At 39.6% G+C, this 19,533-nt stretch overlaps 2 protein-coding genes across 5 annotated transcripts in view; both read right to left on the bottom strand.

The window, feature by feature from the left end:
• The window catches only part of FNBP4 (formin binding protein 4), a 35,740-nt gene extending 29,768 nt beyond the window's left edge, over positions 1-5,972 (bottom strand). The window contains exons 1-3 of the mRNA XM_023756530.1: positions 5,690-5,972; positions 4,524-4,613; positions 601-868 (exon numbers count right to left, since the gene is read on the bottom strand). Coding sequence (XP_023612298.1) covers positions 601-868; positions 4,524-4,613; positions 5,690-5,906 — 575 coding nt within the window. The 5' untranslated portion in view covers positions 5,907-5,972. The remainder of the gene's footprint in view (positions 1-600; positions 869-4,523; positions 4,614-5,689) is intronic.
• A 1,488-nt stretch (positions 5,973-7,460) lies between these two features.
• Positions 7,461-19,533, bottom strand: part of NUP160 (nucleoporin 160) — a 37,037-nt gene continuing 24,964 nt past the window's right edge. The window contains exons 27-36 of one of the 4 annotated variants that reach the window (XM_006091936.3): positions 19,373-19,478; positions 16,384-16,544; positions 15,316-15,376; positions 14,412-14,522; positions 14,113-14,236; positions 13,276-13,377; positions 12,115-12,256; positions 10,808-10,933; positions 9,370-9,474; positions 7,461-8,531 (exon numbers count right to left, since the gene is read on the bottom strand). In XM_006091936.3, coding sequence (XP_006091998.1) covers positions 8,442-8,531; positions 9,370-9,474; positions 10,808-10,933; positions 12,115-12,256; positions 13,276-13,377; positions 14,113-14,236; positions 14,412-14,522; positions 15,316-15,376; positions 16,384-16,544; positions 19,373-19,478 — 1,128 coding nt within the window. In that variant the 3' untranslated portion in view covers positions 7,461-8,441. Of the gene's footprint in view, positions 8,532-9,369; positions 9,475-10,807; positions 10,934-12,114; positions 12,257-13,229; positions 13,378-14,112; positions 14,237-14,411; positions 14,523-15,315; positions 15,377-16,383; positions 16,545-19,372; positions 19,479-19,533 lie in introns of those variants that run through there. The other 3 variants (XR_002830061.1, XR_002830060.1, XR_002830062.1) reach the window with 3 other exon arrangements.

Genomic DNA, 19,533 nt, shown 5'->3' with positions numbered 1-19,533 from the left:
TTCAGTGATTCTTGAGGAGCTGGAGGGTGCCATAGTGGCTCCTTTTCTCTTTTTCAAAGATGTGGGAGCAGCCCGATAGCCATAACATCACCCCCCTTCTTCACTTCAGAATAGTTTTTTTTTTGGGATCCCTCATAAGTAATAGTGAAAGTAACAAATGCATTAATCACATCAAAACCAGAAAATGACTATCACCCTTAAAAAAAATCCTACATGCTCAGTTCTTAGCTTCTCAAATCAAAATCCTCATATTCTAATTAAACAATTTCTCCAAACCTTTCTATTATCCATTTTTTTTTTTACAACCTTAACAAAAAGATAATACAAAGAGCCCTAGCCAGTTTGGCTCAGTGGATAGAGCATCGGCCTGTGGACAGGAGGGTCTTGGGTTTGATTCCAGTCAAGGGCATGTACCTAGGCTGCAGGTTCCTCCCTGGTCCAGGCCCTGGTAGGGGCACCGCAGGAGGCAACCAATTGATGTGTTTCTCTCACATCGATGTTTCTCTCTCTCTTTCCCTCTTTCTAAAAATCAATGGAAAAAGACCCTCAGGTGAAAATAAAAAAAAATAAAAAATAAGATAATATAAAGAGAGATGGGGAGGGACTAAGGAAGACAGATAAAAGGGGAGAAGTGAGAGGGAGAGACAGATTGACAAGTATGCTAACCAGTGAGATCTAAGTCCCCAAAGTGGTTCCAGTAAGTTAAAAACCCAAACAAAAGCACCACTAACCGCTAGGAAGTTGGCCAATGTACTATCAATATCAGTTGACTGATTTCCATTCGCTTCTTTAGATTGTGCTGGTTTTTCCAAAACATCATTCTCTTCATCATCACTATCAGCATATGCACCAAGTAAGCATAAACCTCCTAGAAACAAAGAGGTAAAGAACTTTAGTAATAACAATGCTAATATGTCCTAGGTAGCATCCAAGGAAAAATATAACATGGTTCTTCAACTAAACATTTAATTTACATTTAGTTTACTTACAGATTAGAACAAACCTTAAAATAAACCAACAATGAACTACCTGAGAGGCAGAAATTACATTATGCATTTAGAGCTAAGAAAATCAATCTTCACAGCTACTTACACCCTACTCAAAACACATGCTCAAGCATTCAACTTTATACTCTGTCAAAATAGCATATCGTATATCCTGACTTTAATATTTGTTGATTTATGTATCCATCTCAAACAAGTAAACCAATTAGGATTTAGTAGATGAAACAAAGAGATTTTCAAAACTAAAAACAAAGTTCTTTTCCAATTATTTTTCTCTCAAACAAAACAGATTTCAAAACGCTAGACCCAAAACAAAAAACTAACAACAACACTAGCACCAATGATCAATGTCTCCCTCAAACTCAAGTCCAGGTATGGCCCCTGAAATGCTGCTATGCTATTTCCTTTGTATCACCTGTGTTCACAAACTAAGTGAACACATACAGGGGTGGGCAAAAGTAGGTAAGACTCTGTGCCCAAGTGAGCTTGAATATAACAACTACACTACAGAATGTGTAAATAATTAAGGCCGGGTAATTTGTACACTTACGAGATTTCTTTGTCGTAATTTCGTAAACGAATTCATGGGTTCACATAAAAGTAAACACAAACTGTTTCACTTATCATACAAGAAGAGTTCATATTCAATGCTTTAATCACATAAATCTTGTTTTAGTACATAGGTAAGTTCTTACACTATACATTAATTTCCAAAATACTACTTTAAACTGATTAGAATGTGAAGGAGACATTTGACAGTGTTACCAAATACTTCATTTTTCATGGTTTTGGGGTACACCAGTCAATTTTCCTAACAAGAGAATGGAATAGCCTTGTAAGGGTACAGCTACAGAAGTAGACATTTCTGTATGGACAAATTCTGCCCGTTAGCACGCAGCGCTGATGGTTTTTTGAGGGAAGGAGGAAGATGGAAAATTTGTATTTTTACATAAAAACACTTCTTAGTTTAGAAACAATCACAGATCTAATCACTCAGGTCACTGTCTTTAAAGCTTCATATACTCTTTAATAAAAGGTTCCAAACCAGGTGAGTTGTGTGCAATTTCAATTACGAAATTCCCCAAGCTTGGAATGAATGGGTCTCACAGGCAGGTTTCGCCAAGGCTCCACCTATTTATCCCTTTTTTCTTCACCTAAGAACGTTCCATAGCACATACATCAAACCTCTTCTAAGCTCCTAATAATATAATTACTATTAAATAGCAAAGTAAATTATTAAACTTGGTATTTTGGGGAAGAGGCATACTTAATATTGTTAGAGACACCATACATTAAATTGATTCAATATATTTTAAGAACAATCTGGTAACATGTACCAAGAGCTACTACAAGTTTCTTTTAGTTCTTCTAATCTTTGAGGATATAACCCCCAAGAACGAATTTAAAAAAATTTTTTGCACAACATTTTCTAACAGCTTTACTTAAATAACTAAAAGCTGTGAACAACTCAAATGCTCTCAAATAGGGGACTAGCAAATCAAACTACAGCACAGTACCAGATGCAGTATTGTTTTATGATTAATCAGATCATTACAGTATTACATGGAACAGTGCTATGGGGACAAAAAGTAATGTTAACAGAATAAAAACAAGACAAAAGCAAATAATGAAATGTATGTAAATTCTAATTACATTTCTGAAAATTTAATCCATATATTGACAAGAACAGGAATAAGTTTAGAACACAAAAAATATTCACAATATTCTGCAAAATTATTAATCTTAGAAAAATAAGTCTCACAGAACCGTGTCTCACAGAGTACATATACTCTGTCAAAATAGCATATAGTGTATCACAGAACCATGTCCTAGACTACTACTGGGATGTTGTTGCTACTTGAAACTAGAGGAAGCAAGGCTATTCTTTGGAGCCATAGTCCTTAGCAGCATTTTTTTGAGAATATTAACTCCTCAAATTTCAATATGCTTACCTTTAATGTATGGTGCCACACAATTTGCAAATCAACTAACTATATCTGGCTGTAATTTCTTAGATTATATTTTTTACTTTCCTGATAAGCTTCAAACAGTAACTGCATTATACTTTGAGTAACTATTATAATTTCCTCTTAACATTGCTGAATAGTTGTTTTTAACCCTTTTAGTCACAGAAACTATTAATAATCAAGATGATAAAAGCTATACACCTCCTCCCAGGAACACACATTTGAGTGTGCAATTTCAGGGGGTCCAGAGACCTCTGACACTCATTTTGTGGTTGTTGCTAATCCTCACCTGAGAATATTTTACCCACTGCTTTTTCAGAGAAGGGGGGAGAGAGAGAAACACTGGTATGAGAGAGACACCTTGACTGGTTACCTCTGCATGACCCCAGACAGGGATGCGGGGAACGAGCCTGAAACCAAGGTATGCGTATGTGCCCTTGACCAGAATCGAATCTGGCACCCTTCAATCCTTGGGCGACACTACGGACTGAGCCAAACCGGCTAGGGGGCTTTCTTTGTTTTTTGTTGGACAAACTTTTTCCTATGCATTATACCAACTGGTAGGTTAAGAACTTTAAAAACTGAATGAACTGATATATTGTTACCTTGTACGATGATGTTGGACAAAATGAAAACATTTCTGTTCATAAGGCATATAAAGGCCTGAAGTGCTGACAGCAATTAAGGAAATTTCTCCTAGAAACACTGAAATTCTATCTTACATGATTCTTCGACTCAAATGAAATGATATGTGTACTTTACAAATACAAAATGGTATTTTCTAGTTTGGAAATTTCTCTCAGAACCAAGTTTTAGCTTTTCTAACCCACACCGGGTTTTCTTTTTTTAAGTGACAAATGGGAGGAGGAGGGAACAAGCATCTATTATTTCAGGATTTCAGGTGTCATATAGTACAAAAAGTACACCACACTTAAAAGAATAAAATTATTACCAATTAATAGAATATTTAGTATCAAAATATTTTAATCTTTCAATCTATTTATATATAAAACTAACATTTTTTGATACTTCCCTATCAAAACTTTATATAAACTTTTCAAAGTAATCATCAAAATAACATCGAGCTTAAGATCCACTTTACAGGTGAATGAGATCCTGACTTCTCAGAATGAATGCTGAAGTGAAGATCTGAACTCAAATTTGTCTACAAAACCACTGCTGCAAATATTCCTTAATGCAATTTCAGCTCCACAAACATTTGGTAGGTACTAATCAAAGCAATGTGTTAGAAAAGAAACAGAAATCGATGGTGTTCCCTAAAGCCAGGTGGGGAAGCCAGAAAACTCATTACAAAATGGCATTAGAAGAAAAAGTAGTGTATTTTGGGTACAGATTAAACAGCAACAAATTTTACATTGGTTGCAGTGTACATATACTAACAAACTCTCACAAATAGATTTAAAATTCCCATTTTTGGGGGAGAAATATAAATTAGCCAACACTGAAGCCGTCAACAAAACACTCAATAAACAAACCCAATTTGATCCTTATGAAATATATTATAGAAAAGATGTAAAAAAAAAATCTATACCTGTTGCTTTCACGGCGGTCAGTCTGGTGGTCATGACTGGTTTTGGAGGATTCTGAACTCTGGGAACCTCCACCACCACTTCCTGTTCATCTGGATTTGGAAAACGAACACAAGAGAACTGCAGTCATTCGATGGACCAGAGAAAACACTACAGGTGACAAAACCAATCTTTGATTTGACCTTTCAAGTCCAGATTCCATCTTTTTAAAAACAGTGTACAATCCATCACTGACCCAAATAATTCGGGAGATAATAAACAAGCACTGCTAGAATCTTCTGTCTCGTGACTTTAACATTAGGAACCTGAACATTATAAAAAAAAGAAAAATCAAATTACATCTGAAATAAACTCTCTCTTTCTCTCCCTCTAAATATGCTCTAGGCTACTACAAAGCCTTTACAACAAGCACAGCCATAGCGTTTGCTTTCGCACGAGCTACCCAGCGTGTTGGTTGTTTTTTTTTTAAACATCTGAAACGATCGTAGCTTCTCCGGGGTCTGGTCCCTAGATTAGAGCTATCGAATTACTCGTTTTAAATAAAAAAATAATTTTTTTTAAAAAAACTACAGTTTGCATTCCATATTATGTTGTAGTAGTTTCAGGTGCACAGCGTGGCGGTCAGACAAGTACCAGTCCCGGGAGAAACACACAAACACTCGGGCTACCCAAAAGTCTCACTTCGGAAATTTTCGGGTGGGGATACCTGCCAATTTGGGGGTTCCCGAAGCTTTGGCTGACATAATGAAAAGGGCTCGCTCACTTCTAAAGCGTCTCGGTTTCCACAAAAGCGAAAGGAAACGCAGATGACGTGCAGAAAAGGCCAGGTCCCCAGTCACCCAGCCTCGGACGCGGAAACTCATACTCTCACGTCCACCCCGCGAGGAATCCCACACACAGGGCGGACGTTGGCGCTCCCGGCCGCCGCGCCGCCCTCTGCAGCAGAGATGGCGCCTCTGGGATCCCCGCGCGCGGCTCTGCGTCCCTCCGGTCGTCTTGGGGCCCACAGCCGCCCTCCCCGCAGGCCCCACGCGCAGGCCTCGGATGCGGACGCCGCCCTCCCGGTTGGTTGTCCTCCTAGGGTCCTGCCCGAGGGACTAGGCCGCAAGCCCGGAACTCGAGTTTCGGATGCCCCTCCTAGGGGCCGGGGCCCCTCGCGCACCCTTACCTTCTGAAGGCGAGTCTTCCGGGGCCGCGGCGGCAGTCGCCGCGGTCGTCGTCGTCGGCGCCGCCGGGGCTGGCTGGCTAGGCGTCGCCGCCGTCGAGTCCGGCTCGGTGTCGGGTTCGGGCTCCGGGTCCCGGCCCGGCGTGCTGCTCCGGGGCCCCGGCGGAGAGAGCTGCAGGATAGGCCTTCGGCCGGGTACCACCCGGGACTTCTTCCCCATCGCGAGCCCGAGCGCGAGGTGGGAGCGTCGAGAAGCCGAGAAGGGCGGTGCTCGGCGCGGCGCTGCGTCATCAATATTCATGCCTCGCGACACCGCCTCTTGCGAGGATCCGCTTTTAACGGCGGAGCGCGCGTTGCGCAAGCGCCTTGAGCCCAGTACAGTCTTCTGGCTCCTCCCCCCAGGGGGGAGGGCGGGCTTTATTCACAGAGCTAGGCTATTGGCTATTTTGGCCTATTGAAGGGGCCTATAGCCAATGGAAAAAGGAAAAACGAGTGCGCGTCAAGCCAATTGTACGGAAGGGCCTGAGTTTAGAATGATTTCCCCCGCACCTCCGGCTCCACCCATGCGTCTTTTGCGGAGTCTTTTCTTTACCCGCTTGTCTTCCATGTTGTGCCTGTTTTCTGCCTGCTGTTCCTTATCATTTGTCCTTTAGGAAGGTGGGCTGCTTTCCAGGTCTTTCCCCCAAGTTTCTCTCTGATTATTGTGGCTTACTTTGGGTATAGCATTGAACAGTAAATAGAGTACTGGGTCTTTTATGCTTTTGTAAATTTTTTCTTAAGGCATAACGATGATGTAGTGTTGCTTATCAGTTGGGGGGGAAAATCACTAGAAATTACACTACATACGAGGTAAAAGCCAGCTGTTGCGGTGAGATACAGGAGCTTCCCAATCTGGCCCATTGGTAGCCTTAACCTGCTTGATGTATCTTCCTTTGCACTCTCCTTTTCTAACCCCCAGCCCCCACCCCTTTTCTGGAGCCAGCCACTAGGAACATCACCTGTCTCACCTTAAGTCCTTCACATTATCTGGAATAACTACTGCATCACATGGCGAATTTTTTTTAATACCTCAAGACCCGTGCAGGCATTACCTCTCTGAACCTTCTATCTCAATGTTGAGCTCCTCCCCAGCACTTGGCGTTTACTTATACTGTTGGTACTCATTTACCCCTTCTAAACTGAGCTTAAGAAATCCAGTGGGATATATTTTTATACCCCTGGCTGCTCAGTTCTTACTAAGCATACTAATAATACCTAACATTTATCGAACACTTACTATATGTCAGGTACTAAGCGCTTTACAAGTAGAATTGCATTTAATTCTCACAACCGTGTGGGGTAGAGATCATTATGCCCTACTTATGGATGAACCCTCATATTGGTTGTTGAGGTCCCTGTAAAAGCTGGCCAGTCTTATGAACTGTCACCATGGCAACCACTGCTTTGATAAGCAATACAAAGGATAGGTTTCTTCAACAGTGCTGATCTCAAGCTTCTTATCCTCTAGAAATGGCAACAACTAGGTTTGATATTTTTCAGACTGTGGGTTATGATCCATTAGTCACTCATGAAAACAGTAAGAGGATACATCTCTTGTGAAACCTTTGTTTTCTTGCTGTAGTTGGAAGCCACAGGTTTATAATGCTGGGAGGACAAGGGCTCTCTCTCCCAGTCCCGAATTGCATTAAACACTTCATATTTATCATGACAAAAGTTACAATAAAAAAGAACCAAATACCACAATTATCTACCAATAACAATACCACAGGGAAACTTGTTATTTAAAATATATAATGTAAATATGGTGTTGATATTATAAAAAAGGCTTATGAAAAACTCAAGGAAGGTCAAAAGGTATACAAGCAAATATATACAGATGGTTTCCTTAAAAGATAATTTTAATATACAGAATAAAATGCAAGATTTTATTTTTCACTTTCCCCAAATTCGTGGGCATGAATGCTTTTGAATCTGACCAGGAACATTTATATTTTGGCTCAATACATGATTAGACTAACTGTATGATCAAGTCCGGCTTGATTATTATAAATCACAGAGGTTAACAGAATTTACTTTGAAAATTTATTACTTTTATAGAGGATGGATTTCTAATTTTTTCTTAGCTAAGAGTTGATTCAACTTTAGCCTGAGAACCAGATTCAAAATAAGATATCTTCTTTGACAGCTGGTCTTTGTTTAGCCTTTATCTAGGCAAGTTATTTAATACTTTATTGAAGATCATACAAAAATTCCACAATAAATAATGAAAAGAGTATGTAAAATCATAGCCTCTGTTTGCAATACAGAAAATACATGTCAGTTCTGGACCAAAATAATCATTGAAATACAAAAAGTGAGAGGGAAGAATGAAAGGATTTGCAGTGACTGCTTTTGGTGGTCAGCTACAACAAACCAACAACCATCACCCGTTTGGAAAATGAAGGTGGGTTTAATTTGCAGATAAAGAATGTCTCCGGTAGTTTAAAAAAATATAAACTCTAAAAAAGCTTGTGAATCATATACAAAAGCAGCTGTTTGAGACCCAAGATGAAACTGGAAATTTTATGTTAGCACCGCCAGCAAGCGCAGGTCCTGTGACTCCTCTGTCCAACTCTCTTACGCAGAATGCAGACTTGAATGTTGTACACATCATTTACAGGTATAAAAATTAGCCTGGAGTACAGGGTTCCTGTAGGGTAAAGTCTTAAGCCCTAAGAGGCACCAAGCGGTTACAAAGGCTAGGCGACCATCTGGATCACAAGTTCCGACGATATAATAAATCCCGTGTTGCCTTATCAACTTTTTGTTGGTAGTCCTCCAATTTGTCAAGTATTTTCTGCGACAGCTATTGGAGAAAAGGAGGAAATCATTACAAAATATGTCAAGGACTGCAAAAGACTGAGGCTTTCATTTTGACTTCACCAAGCAGATTCCCATAATGAAGATATTAGCCACTCTGCTTCATTTAATCACTATCCACTATATGAGTCTGCTTTGGGACTCTACTGATAAAACTGGATTTCTGTTATACTAGTATATATAATACTCGAATCCTGTTTGCCTAATGATTTTCCAATTATGCAAATCACACCAAGATCTTCAATAAAAGCATTGCCAGCTCTCTTCCCAGAACCAGGGAGGCCACATCTGATTTAACTAGTCATTTTATTAGACTAGAGGCCCAGTGCACGGAATTCATGCACTGGGGGGTGGGGGTGGGGGTGAGTTTGTTGTCCCTCAGTCCGGCCTGCACCCTCTCACAGTCCGGGAGCCCTTGGGGGATGTCTGACTGCTGGCTTAGGCCCGTTCCCTTTGGGCCTCTGGATAGTGGGCCTAAGCTGGCAGTCAGACATCCTTAGCGCTGCCGCCACTGCTGTGCTCGCCAGCTGTGAGCCTAGCTCAGGGCTTCTGGCTGAGTGGTGCTCCCCCTGTGGGAGTGCACTGACCACCAGGGGGCAGCTCCTGTGTTGAGCATCTGCCCCCTGGTGGTCAGTGCGCGTCATGGCAACCGGTCGTTCTGCTGTTTGGTCAATTTGCATATTAGCCTTTTAGTATATAGGATTGAGGCAGCATGTTGGGGGAATACATGGTGCTGCCCTTTCCTTAACTCCTTGAGAACTGGAGATCCAGCTGTCAGACGTAACAGCTAGTGCAGGGGCATAGAGAGGAAAGGACTGACTCACTGCAATATTGTGACTGTTGGCACTATTCTCTCCCAATACTTGGAGAAGCTGATCAATGGAAGAGTATGGGAGCCACACCATTGGAGCCGTTGCAGACAGTGGAAACTGAAAGAAAAAATATCTATCATTTAAAGAAAACCAAAAAGTAGACCATTTCTTCTGGTAGTTACTTTCATAGGCTTTGATAACATAAAATGTTTTACTTTTTTTTCTTCCTTCACAGTAAGAAATTCCATGAGTGCGAGCATGCCCACATGCGCACGCGCGCGCACACACACACACACACAAACACACACACAATTGGAACCCCACCTACCCCCTTTCTCTTTCCAATTGGAGAACTTGTGCTTTTCTCAAATATGAAATCAAATATATTTTTAAATTCATGTCATCTCTTATTTTAAAGGAGCCCTAAGGCTCCTAAGTTTATCCCATTAAGGATAAACATACTCAACAAAACTTCTCTAAAATATCAAGGAATGATACTATTTTCAGTCTGAAATTTAGATTCCAATTATCTGGGAAAAAAAGGTTTGGAAAGAAAAGTTTAACTTTGAACGTTCTGAATACTTTCCTGAGAGTTTGGGAGCTTGGCTCTGCTGTTAACTAGACTTGGATTTAAATGTGGCTCTATTTACCATCTGTGTGAACTTTCGCAACTTCAAGTTATACCTGAGCCTGTTTCCTTATGGGTTAAAAAAAGGGGATTAAAACAATCCCTTATAGGCTACTGTAAAGATTGAGAAAACACTGGTAGAGATTCAGCATAGTCTTCACACACAAAATGCCATTTTGTTCTTATTTACCTCCCTCTTCCAAGTACTAACTAAAGCCACACTCCTTTGATGGAGAAAAATGAAAGTATTCCCATTTTATAAACAGGAAACAGAAGACTCTTAAGAGTGCCAGTTCCTAATCTTGGAGAAAACTAGTTGTAAAAATTACTGACAATTAAGGGTTAAATCTACTACTCTGTAGTCTAATTGTTTCAGCTCCTGATTTTACTTAGTGTGCTAACAGAATGAAATGAAGTGTTATGTATACACTAGAGGCCCGATGCACAAAATTCATGCACTGGCGGGGGGTGGGGGTCCCCTTCAGACCAGCCTGTGCCCTCTCCCAGTCCTGGTGCAAAGAGGGATTTTCTTCTTACAGATTTAGACCAGATTCCCTGATGCCCTAAGATAGCAGGCGAACATCCCCCAAGGGTCCTTAACGCTACCGCAGAGGCGAGAGAGGCTCCCGCTACCGCTGCTGCGCTCGTCAGCCATGAGACCGGCTTCTGGCTGAGTGGCGCTCCCTCTGGGAGTGCACTGACCATTGGGGAAGCTCCGTCATTGAGCATCTGCCCCCTGGTGGTCAGTGGGTGTCATAGCGACCAGTCATTTCACCATTTGGTTGAGTTGCATATTAGCCTTTTATTAGATAGGAAGCCTACCTCAATTCCAAAGTACTGGTGTCCTTTTCCCAGAACAGCATCCACATATTCTGAAACCAAATCCACAGCTTCTTCCAAAAGGTCATAATTTAAGTACAGTCGGAGCAACTCAGCAGCATCAACCTTCTGTAAAGAGTCAGCTATTAAAAACATCTGCTTGTTTCTATCTTACTTAGGCAATGATCAAAGGATGTTGTGTTTAATTCTCTTCCACTGATACTTCTCAATAAGAATAAAAGAGCACCTTGGTTTACTTATCTTGATTTATTTATCTTGGGATAAGGTTTGGATTCCCAACAGCCCAGTTACCCTCTGGCACCTAGTGAGGTCCTATCCGTTAAGTGGCCTTCCTCTCCTGATTTGTGATGTAAGACACATTTTAATTCTTTTCTACTTGTTTCCACAGTGGTAAACCTTCCCAGCAATGCTGAGTACTAAAGACAATATATTTACATCAATTCCCAGAAATAAACAAATGACAAATGCAAAAGAAGTTAAAAGAATCATCAACTTTAAAAGCCTGAATTAAATTCATATTTAACTTAGGGTGTGAGAAAAGTGAATACAGCCTCAGTTTGGAAGGGCTCCATTCACATTAATTAGGCTTTCTGTATCCTGATTGGATCACAAACAACCTTTACCATCTTAGCTGCCTTCTCTACTTTCTAACTTAAAAAAAAATGACTTTCTGGACGTTAAGCTTTACATTCCCTCCTTCTCTATTCTTCCAAGGCATTTCAGATCTAGTACTTCTCATACTTAAGAGTGCATCAAATTAAATTAGGAGCTTGTTAAAATATAGATCCTGCTTCCTAACTCCAGGAAAGTTGATTTTGTAAGTCTGGAATGGGATGGGGCCCAGGAATATATATTTTGAAGAAGCCCACTATCCAAATAATTCTGAAACAGGCTGTCCAAAAATCCAACTTTGACAAAAATGAAAGACTGCTGTAGTAATTTGAAAACTACTCCACCCACTCCTGTTAATTTTTTGAGTAGTGAATAGTAAATACTGTGTCATGCATATACTCACTGTGCTAAATATACTAGTACATTCATTGTTCAGTGAGCACATAAGCAAGCATTAACTTAATCACTAACCTGCAGAACTTTAATCACTCAGTACTTCATGTGGAATAGAAATTAAAACTGTTTTGTTTTTAGCTAAGATTGAGAAGCTGCCCAAAGTATATAAGTCAGTATATTTCCATAAATTATTACTCTTTATATTTTTTTACTCATCTCAGATGTTATTCAGAATCTTAAAGATCAGCTTCTTACTCTCTACAAGTGAAGATACCACTTACCTTGTAACTGTTTATAAGCCAATTAGGCAGAGGCACTCCATGAGACAAAAGCTTGTTGATTACACAGTGGTGGTATAAGTTATTTTGGACTTTGTACCTTTCCAGGTATGTTGATAACAGTCGCCATGCTTCATCTGTAGCACTTGATAAAAGAAAGACTAATGAGTTCCAGATTCTTAACAGATATTTATAGTACCATGTATTTACAAGGAAAAAAATCTTTGGCTTTGTCTGGTTTGGCTCAGTGGATAGAGCGGCGGCCTGCGGACTGAAGGGTCCCAGGTTTGATTCTGGTCAAGGGCACATGCCTGGGTTGTGGGCTTAGTCCAATATGCAGAAGGCAGCCAATCAGTGATTCCCTCTCATCAATGATGTTTCTATCTCTCTCTTCCTCTCTAAAATCAATTTAAAAAAAATTGTTGGAAGCTCACAACTGAATTAATAATATAGCTAAATGACACTTAACATTAGGGTCAATGTGACTTTGGGGTAGTACTAGAAACTAGATGACTTAAAGTCTTATATTTTCTCTCCCACTAACCAAATATTTACTGGACTAACAATTCACTTAATTTCTTCCAAATTTCTAAAATAAGAAAAATGGCTTAGATTACTGTTTTCAAACCTGATCAAGCACTACAATCATGTACGGGCCGGAGTTTGACATGCTTGATGTACAAGTTCTGATTTAGAAGGCTAGGGTGTTATCTCATAATCTGTATTTTACTTTTTTTTAAGGGAGAGAAAGAGAAATATCAATTGGTTGCTTCCTGTATGCACCCCGACCAGGGATCAAATCTGCAACCTGGGTCTGTGCCCCAACCGGGAATCGAACTAGCTGGCAACCTTTCTGTGCATGGGACAATGCTCAACTAACTGAGCCACAATGACCAGATCTCGTAATCTATATTTTAATAGTGATTCTGGTGTGCTAATTTAGGGGTTAAGAGACTTCCAAACTGTAAAATGCTACAACTCTAAAGTGCTATGCTACATGATACAGACTGTAAACGCATTTCAAGGAAGGAAAGTTTTGAGAATTAGAGTTGTCAGAGAAGCACTCTGAGAAACGGAGATAGTCAGGCAGACACTAATTGGCTGTCCTAGGGAAGTACCTGGAGGGTGAGCCATCGCAGGGTCGGAGGAATACTAGGGCTGTACCTGGACTCCTTTGTGGTGATGACTGAAGAGAGCTGATTGGCTGCTAGCCAGGCCCAGGCTTCTGCTTGTGCTGCCTCTCCTCCAAACTGCAATTTGATGCATCTGCAATGAAAATGGTTCCACACACAATAAACCAATTTGCTGAAAAGCACCACCTTACTTTGTTACTAAAACTAGGGATAAGACGACAATTTTAGCTCTAGTCTATTCTGAATTCACTACTGGGGTACTGGCTCTTCTCCCTCCTCATAGCCAAAAAACTGCATGACCCACAAGGCCATTAATAAATGTTAAGAGATTATTTACTTTCAAGAGAAAATTGATGTTGAAAAATTCTGGAAGTTGATATTTCCAATTCACAAAGTACTTGACCAATATCTAGGTATAAGGTAACTTCAGGAAGGAGTACTTTTTAAGAATGCTTCCAGGGACCAGATGTCCTAAAGGACTGAAAAGAGCATACCTTGCCTAAAATGGACACAACCATTCTTTTTTTTTTTGGTGCCCTTCAGGGAATCGAACCCAGGACGCTTCAGTCCGCAGGCCGATGCTCTATCCACTGAGCCAAACCAGCTAGGGTGACACCACTATTCTTAATCCAGGTTATCTACTGTCCTGTAGGAATGAGGTCCAGGAATGTCAGATCTTCTCAAGAGAAGTTATAAATCAATTAATTAAAAAAATCACAATTGTCTAAAAGAAATTAAACAACCTTTGTGTGAACTAAACAAAAACACTGGGTTATAGGAAACTGGCTTGTGTGACCCCTGCTTCACACTAAGCAACAGCACTTTTGCATTAGGAAAATTAAAACTATGAAAAGAGTGTCATACATACTTGAAAGCAAGGCCCTCAAAGACTGGCGTTAAGGGAAGCTTAAATGTCTGACATAGTGATATGGCAGTGTCGAAAAGGCCAGCTTGAACCAAGAGAGTGACCATCTCCTCTGCTGATGAGCTTCCTATGGAAATGGAAAAGCACCACTCAGTGCAACCAGAGGTATATGCAAATGAGCCCCCAAACTGTTGACAAGTATCCAGAATAACAACGAAAAGCTTTATAGCCATCTAGCATGCCAAGTCCACTACCTGGCCCTCAAATGTGCTGTTGGTACCGACAGACTAATGCATCCCTACCTGCAACAGCAACTGCTGACGGCTCATGCTGAGCCAGGGCGAGGCGCACTCGAGCCAAGGAGCACTCTTTCTCCAGGTCTTCCAGGTCCAGGATTTCAATCTGCCGATTCGCTATCAGCCAAAGACAAACAATTTCAATTCTCAAAGTACAAAGGAAGTGCCTATGAGACTAACCCAACCTGTCAATTTCCACTCAATATTAAGTAACTTTCCATTTAATTTCCAAAGGGAGAAAATGGGAGGCTCCATAAAGGCTAACTTAAAAAATAAAGCAACAGCTGAGTCAAATCAAAGCAGTACTGCAGTGAGGAGGTGTTTACAAGGTATTCTACATACAATTTCATTTAAACCTTATAACTGTAAAATACTATCTCTATCAGTAAGAAAGGAACATGCCCAAAATGAGAGGCAGAATTGAAACCAGGTGTCCCACTCTAGAGCCCAGGCTTCTGAGCAAGGTATCATGCCTCCATGGAAGTATAAAGGAGCCTGATAAAATAAAAGCTTGTTATGAAGCTGATTTAAATACAACAAGCAACAAAACATACTTTCAAAGCATTTTCATGTCTCATACAGCCATAACAAGTTTTGAAAGGGCCACCAACCAACTTTTAGCAGATTAAAATAACATGATGTTTTTCTCTCTGTTTCTCCCTCTCCATTCCACTCTAAAAATCAATGGAAAAATATCCTCAGGTGAGGATTAACGACAAAAATAATAAAAATACAATAAAAAGGAACTCTACAATATAACTACTAGACATATGTAATATATATTACGACATAACTATATATACTGCAGTAGAAGTATATTAAAGCATATATAAATCTAAATATTACTACTATGACACAACAATATAATTAATTACTGTCTAGTAAAGTATCAGTGAGACTCCTGACTCACTCGGGGCAGCAGTGCACTCTCCATCATGATTCCTCTTAGGGGATGCACCAGGGCGATCATACTGAAAAGACAAATTTATTTAACTGAAAAATTACTATTTTAATTTGAATCCAGAACTTTCCTGCTTAAATTCTCTCAACATAAATTATTCAACTAGCACAGCTTCTCTTATAGAGGTACTATAACTATCAGACAAAGAAATGTGGTGTTTGCCAGGTTGGCTTACTTAGCTCTAACATGTTATTGGATTTGGACTTGTTACAAGGACATGGATTTGATTTCCGTATAAGCCACTTGACTTTCCATGGTTGCAGTTATATTCTCCATGGAGAACTCTGGGAAGCAACCTACTAAATGTAGGAACTATACAATAAAAGTAGCTGGGCATATATGACATCAGCATGACAGAAAAAAGTCAAAGTATACATTGACATCCTTTAAAATAGTAATTGTAGATGGAATGAATAAAAACAAATGAAATATTTATTGGGCACTTTTTGCAGGCCAGGCACTGTCACAGTTCTAATGCCCTAACAATTCTATAATGTAGACATAAACATCATTATCGCTTCTGCACTGGTAGGGGGCATGGCCTGCGGGGATCAGCCTTCTGTGGGAGCCTGCTGTGGGAGCACCGCTCATCCCGGTCAGCCGAGTGGCACTCCCACTGTGGGAGCGCACTGACTACCAGGGGGCAGCTCCTGCATTGAACGTCTGCCCATGGTGGTCAGTGCACGTCATAGCGACTGGTCGACCGGTCGTTCTGGTAGTTCCACCGTTAGGTAACTGGGCTTTTATATATATATAGATTTTATGCAAGAGGATAAGTGGACAGCATAAGATTAATTTGCTTTTAGTTAGTCAGGTCTAACTCCAAAAGTGCTTTGTAATACTTCTTCCTACAGTGATTCTGAACTTGGGAACTAAAGGTATAGTAATATATAACAACTGAATTGCTGCAAAAATAAATTAAGTTCACAAATACCCCAGAAGAAATTTTAAATGAGGTCATAGTTCTAAAAGGACCAGATAAGTGAAAATGAATTCCAGGATGAAAAGTTTTCATACCACTGCACCAGAAGCTGGTTGCACAATCCATGCGTATTCTGGACGAATAAGTCGTAAACAATTAATCGCAGCCAAATAACAGTTGCCTTGCTTCTCAAGTCCCCGGAGAGTTCGAACCTCTCTGCCAAGACGCATTCCGTACTCAAACATCACTGTGCCAGCTATGAGACAATAATAAATTAGACATTAGAATTTCAAAAGTATCTCTTTAGAGATAGAATTTGCTTTACTCATCAAATATTAAAATTTAAAACAAAATTGAGTTTAACCTAAAACAGTATGGCAGTTCCTAAAAAAAATTACCTTATGATCCAGCAATTCCACTTTTAGGTATATACTCCCCCAAACTGAAAGTAGGGTCTTGCCCTAATGGGTTTGGCTCAGTGGATAGAGCGTCGGCCTGCGGACTCAAGGGTCCCAGGTTCGATTCTGGTCAAGGGCATGTACCTTGGCTGCAGGCACATCCCCAGTAGGGGGCATGCAGGAGGCAGCTGATCAATGTTTCTCGCTCATCGATGTTTCTAACTCTCTATCCCTCTCCCTTCCTCTCTGTAAAAAATCAATAAAATATATTTTAAAAAAAGAAAAAAAAAAAGAAAAAAGAAAGTAGGGTCTTGGGAGAGATATTGTACACCCTTATTCATAGCAGCAGTATGCACAACAGACAAAGATGGAAGCAATCAAAGTGTCCACTGAGGAATAAATAAAATGTGATACATACATATAATGGAATATTATTCAATCTTAAAGAAGAATGAAATCTGACATGCTACCCCATGGATGAACCTTGAAGACATTATATACACTAAGTGAAATAAGCCTATCACAAAAAGAAAAATACTGTATGAGCCCTGCCAGTGTTGCTCAGTGGTCAAGTATCAACCTATGAACCAGGAGATCATGGTTTGATTCCTGGTCAGGGTACATGCCTGGGTTGTGGGCTTGATCCCCAGTGTGGGGTGTACAGGAGGCAGCTGATAAATGATTCTCTCTCTCTAAAATCAATTAAAAAATATTTTAAAAAATAATGTATGATTCCAGTGGCAAATTTACAGACACAGAAAGTAGAATAGTTGTAGTTACCAAGGGGAAGAGGGCAATGGGGAGTTGTTTAATGGATAGAAAGTTTCAGTTTTAGAAGATGAAAGAAGTTTGGGGAATTGGTTGCACAACAATGTGAATGTATGTAACACTACTGAGCTGTACACTTTAAATTGGTAAATGGTATTTTAACACAATAAAAATTATTTATTAATGCTAATTAACTCTTATTTAGAAAAGTAGCATGTTAGTTATTTCAAGTAATAAATTACAACTTATGTTTTAACACGATTAAAAAATCAATGGGAAATTGTTTAATGAGTATAGAGTTTCTATTTTGCAAGATGAAGAGTTTTGGAGATTGGTTAAAAATAAATAGCTCTCATAAGTATATATAAGTTATAGAAGGTGAAGCTAATTTTGTCTTTAAACATAATAATTTTGTCCTTAAACATGTGAATGTACTTAACACCACTGAATTTTATGTTACGTGTACATACCACAATTACCACCCCACCCTCCCATCATGTAAAATGTTTTTTACTTTTAGACACTACATTCCCAGACAAGACAGAAGACTAGCTTAGAGAGCAAGTCTCAGCCGAACTGTCATCTCTCTCAACCCAGGATTCTGAGATCAAGTAATGTTTGGATGGTCTGTTTAAGACATACTTATTTTTTTAATAATACTTTAAAGGTTGAAGAAGATATTGACTATTTTCCTGAGGGCATGCAACTCCAGAAACAAAATAGCATTCAGTTTTTGAATGAAACTATTTTTCTTTCCAACAAATATTTTTGAGTGCCTGCAATATGTGAGACATTTTGTTAGAACAACAGATGTTCAGGTCTTGCTCCAGAAAGACACGAACATTTATCCAGTTAAACTGGTCTTAATCAGATTGATGTAAGGGATGTTGCTATAGTGAAAGCAAACAATGGGAGATCTTTAACCATTATTTCCCTTTCTGTATGATTCAAGAAAATAAAGAATATGCAAACATGTTTTGGCATTAGGAATATTAAGAACATGTTTACAAATTACTTCCATTCATTCTTTCCAATGAAAATCAGCAAAAAATCTAATGAAAAATTCTGAGTGAAAATGGTATAAAAATGTGAGATGTTCAAAAGGGGAACCATAATGCTTATCTCATTTTAGCTGTTCCGGTAAAAACTTCATCAGTCATCATACAAACATAAATTAAGATGTATTCTACAACAACGACTGGCCTAAACTCTTCAAAACATCAATGTCATCCAAGGGCAAAGTAAGGTTAAAAGAAGTGCTTCAGATTAAAGGAGAAGAAAGAGGTATGACAGGGCAATACAATATGTGGTCCTAGGTTGGGAGTGAGGACAGCTACAGAATGGAAGGAGTGTGTTATTCAAGAAAATCAGTGACAATTAAATATGAGCAGCACATCAGATGATAATACCACATTTAGATTTAATTCACAAAATTAATTTGTTACATTTCCTTAATTCAATAATTGCACTGAGGTTATGTAAGAAAATGTTCCTTAGGAGATGCACCTGAAGCATTCATCCACTGAGTCATAATGTCTACAACTTACTCTCAAAAGGATCAGCAAAAATAAATAAGGAAAGGAAAAGGCCCATGCAAAATGGCACAGGAACTCAAAACCAGCCACAAGAATTCAAGGTGCCTTTAAGGAAAATTTTGTTTAAAATCAGAAGATTCACATAGAAGGTCATCTTACTGGAAATGCCTCAGGATTGGAGGCGTTTAAGGCTAACAGGTAATCCTCAAGAAGGTGAAGCTGATTTTGTCCTTAAACATAATTTCCCCAAATGCTCATGGAGAACACTTATCCAATATTAAAAATAAGGTAAAAATTACGTAAGTCAAACATAATATATTTGTAAAGTGTGATTAAACTGGTAAGGCTGCCTCCAACAAAGACTGCCTGCTTCAAGGGCTTACCCTTTCGGTAATTGTGGCGATAGATGTGAAAGGCATAGAGAAGCTCATAGTAATTATGAGTCATGAGGTCCACAGCTCTGGCACGTGATTCAATTATTCCCACAACCTAAGGAAGGGGAAGCAATCAGACATCAAAGTTAGTAGTCATCATGACAGCCAAC

This window comes from Myotis lucifugus, unplaced genomic scaffold, assembly GCF_000147115.1.
Source record: "Myotis lucifugus unplaced genomic scaffold, Myoluc2.0 scaffold_97, whole genome shotgun sequence".
NCBI lineage: Eukaryota > Metazoa > Chordata > Mammalia > Chiroptera > Vespertilionidae > Myotis > Myotis lucifugus.
The sequence above is the reverse complement of the archived record's forward strand: the minus strand, read 5'-3'. Positions and strand labels throughout refer to the sequence as shown.